At 40.7% G+C, this 1,869-nt stretch overlaps 1 protein-coding gene across 1 annotated transcript; it reads left to right on the forward strand.

Annotated features, from left to right (window-relative positions):
• The first annotated feature begins 572 nt into the window (after window positions 1-572).
• Window positions 573-1,037, forward strand: LOC141601426 (uncharacterized). Its single transcript, XM_074421709.1, has 2 exons — window positions 573-825; window positions 898-1,037. Exons 1-2 carry the CDS (start codon window positions 573-575, stop codon window positions 1,035-1,037), a joined length of 393 nt encoding a protein of 130 aa, XP_074277810.1.
• Window positions 1,038-1,869: the final 832 nt, after the last annotated feature.

A 1,869-nucleotide genomic window follows, 5' to 3' on the forward strand; every position in this document is an offset into this window, starting at 1 on the left:
TCTTCAGGGATTCATGGGACATTGTTGGGGATGAGGTATGCAGTGCTGTAATGGACTTCTTTACTACTGGTTGTCTGCTCACCCAGATAAATGCAACTAATATCACCCTAATCCCTAAGTGTGACAGACCAACTGCCGTTAGCCACTTCAGACCTATAGCTTGTTGTAACATGATTTACAAGGTGATATCTAAACTGCTTTGTAATAGGCTGGCTACAGTTTTGTCTGACATCATACATGAGAACCAAGGAGCCTTTATCAAAGGTAGGTCTATCATTGAAAATGTCCTTATCTGTCAGGACATCATTCATCTGTACTCCAGGAAAGCTGTCACTCCAAGTTGTCTATTCAAAATTGATTTGCAAAAAGCTTATGATACAGTTGAGTGGGATTTTGTTGAGCAGATGCTACATGGTCTCAAATTTCCCTCTCACTTTATCTAGCTAGTTATGCAATGTGTGAGGTCTACCTCTTTTACCTTGTACTTGAATGGGAATAATTTTGGTTATTTTAAAGGACAAAGGGGTCGGAGGCAGGGAGACCCAATTTCTCCTCTTCTTTTTACCATATGCATGGAGTACTTAACAAGATTGATTAAATTTGCAACTGATAGATGGCCATTTCAATATCACCCCCTATTCAAGAACTTGAAGCTCACACACCTCATGTTTGCCGATGATTTACTTCTTTTCTGCAAGGGTAAGCCACAGTCCATTTGGCTTCTCATGAGAGCATTTTCTTCTTTTTCTAAGGCATCTGGTTTGGCCATGAACAATTCCAAGTCTGAAATATTCTTCAATGGAGTTTTTGAGGACATTAGAGAGGGTATTAAATAGGTGACAGGTTTCAGGGAAGGCATCATGCCCTTCAGGTACCTGGGAGTGCCTATTAAAGCAGGTAGGCTCACCAAGAAGGAATTCTCTTCCTTAACTGAAAAGATGGTGGCAAGGATCAGAGGCCTAGGAGCCAAGAAACTTTTCTATCCTGGCATGGTGACTCTCATCAATGCTGTTCTCAACAGTCTACAGAACTATTAGGCTCAAATGTTCATTATTCCTAAATGCATCATTAACCATATTATGGCCATTTACAGGAATTTCATGTGGGATGGCTCCCCTGACTACCACAGAGTTACATTGCCAAAGAAGGAGGGAGGATTGGGGATAAAGAAAGCTGATGTGTGGAATATTGCCACTGTGGGAAAACTGGTTAATTAGATCTATTGCAAAGCTGATAGGCTATGGATTAAGTGGATCAGTGATATGTATATTAAAAATCAAGACTAGCATAACTACTCTCCCCCTGCTGATGCAACCTGGGTTTGGAAAAATGTCTGTAAAGTAAAAGAGAAGCTCAAGGATGGTTTTCATGATAACAAATGGATCACGAGTACTAAAGGTTACTCTATTAAAGAAGGGTATGCTTGGCTTGCTCCTACTCACCCCTCTCTGAACTGGACTACTATTGTGTGGAATAGCTGGAATATCCTTAAACACTCTTTGACTACCTGGCTGAGAATGAATGAAGGAATGAATGTGAAGAGTAAATTGTTCAGGTTTGGCTGCTGCACAGATGACTGGTGTATACTGTGCCAGAGACAACCTGAAATAGTAGAGCATCTGTTTAAGAATTGTGTGTATGCTGTCAAAGTTCAGAACTGTCTGTTGCATTGGTTTGGAGGCACATTCCCAACAATAGACAGATTGAGTGCAGAAAACAAGAATACTTTGCAATGGAAGTTTAAGGTGGCCATGTTCAATGCTTACCATTACTTCATCTGGTTCCAAAGAAACAATGCCAGGATCAATGAATGGCTATCTAGACCTAAAGTTGTTGCTGCTCGTATAGAGGATGACATTAAGAGGAGGG

This window comes from Silene latifolia, chromosome 9 (genome assembly GCF_048544455.1).
Source record: "Silene latifolia isolate original U9 population chromosome 9, ASM4854445v1, whole genome shotgun sequence".
Classification (NCBI taxonomy): Eukaryota; Viridiplantae; Streptophyta; class Magnoliopsida; order Caryophyllales; family Caryophyllaceae; genus Silene; species Silene latifolia.

Excerpts from the sequence above, each read along its gene's own strand:
- LOC141601426 (XM_074421709.1), top strand. The coding sequence starts at position 573 with ATGGAGTACTTAACAAGATTGATTAAATTTGCAACTGATAGATGGCCA. Across the intron at positions 826-897 it reads TTTTGAGGACATTAGAGAGG|GTAGGCTCACCAAGAAGGAA; the intron begins GTATTAAATAGG and ends CTATTAAAGCAG.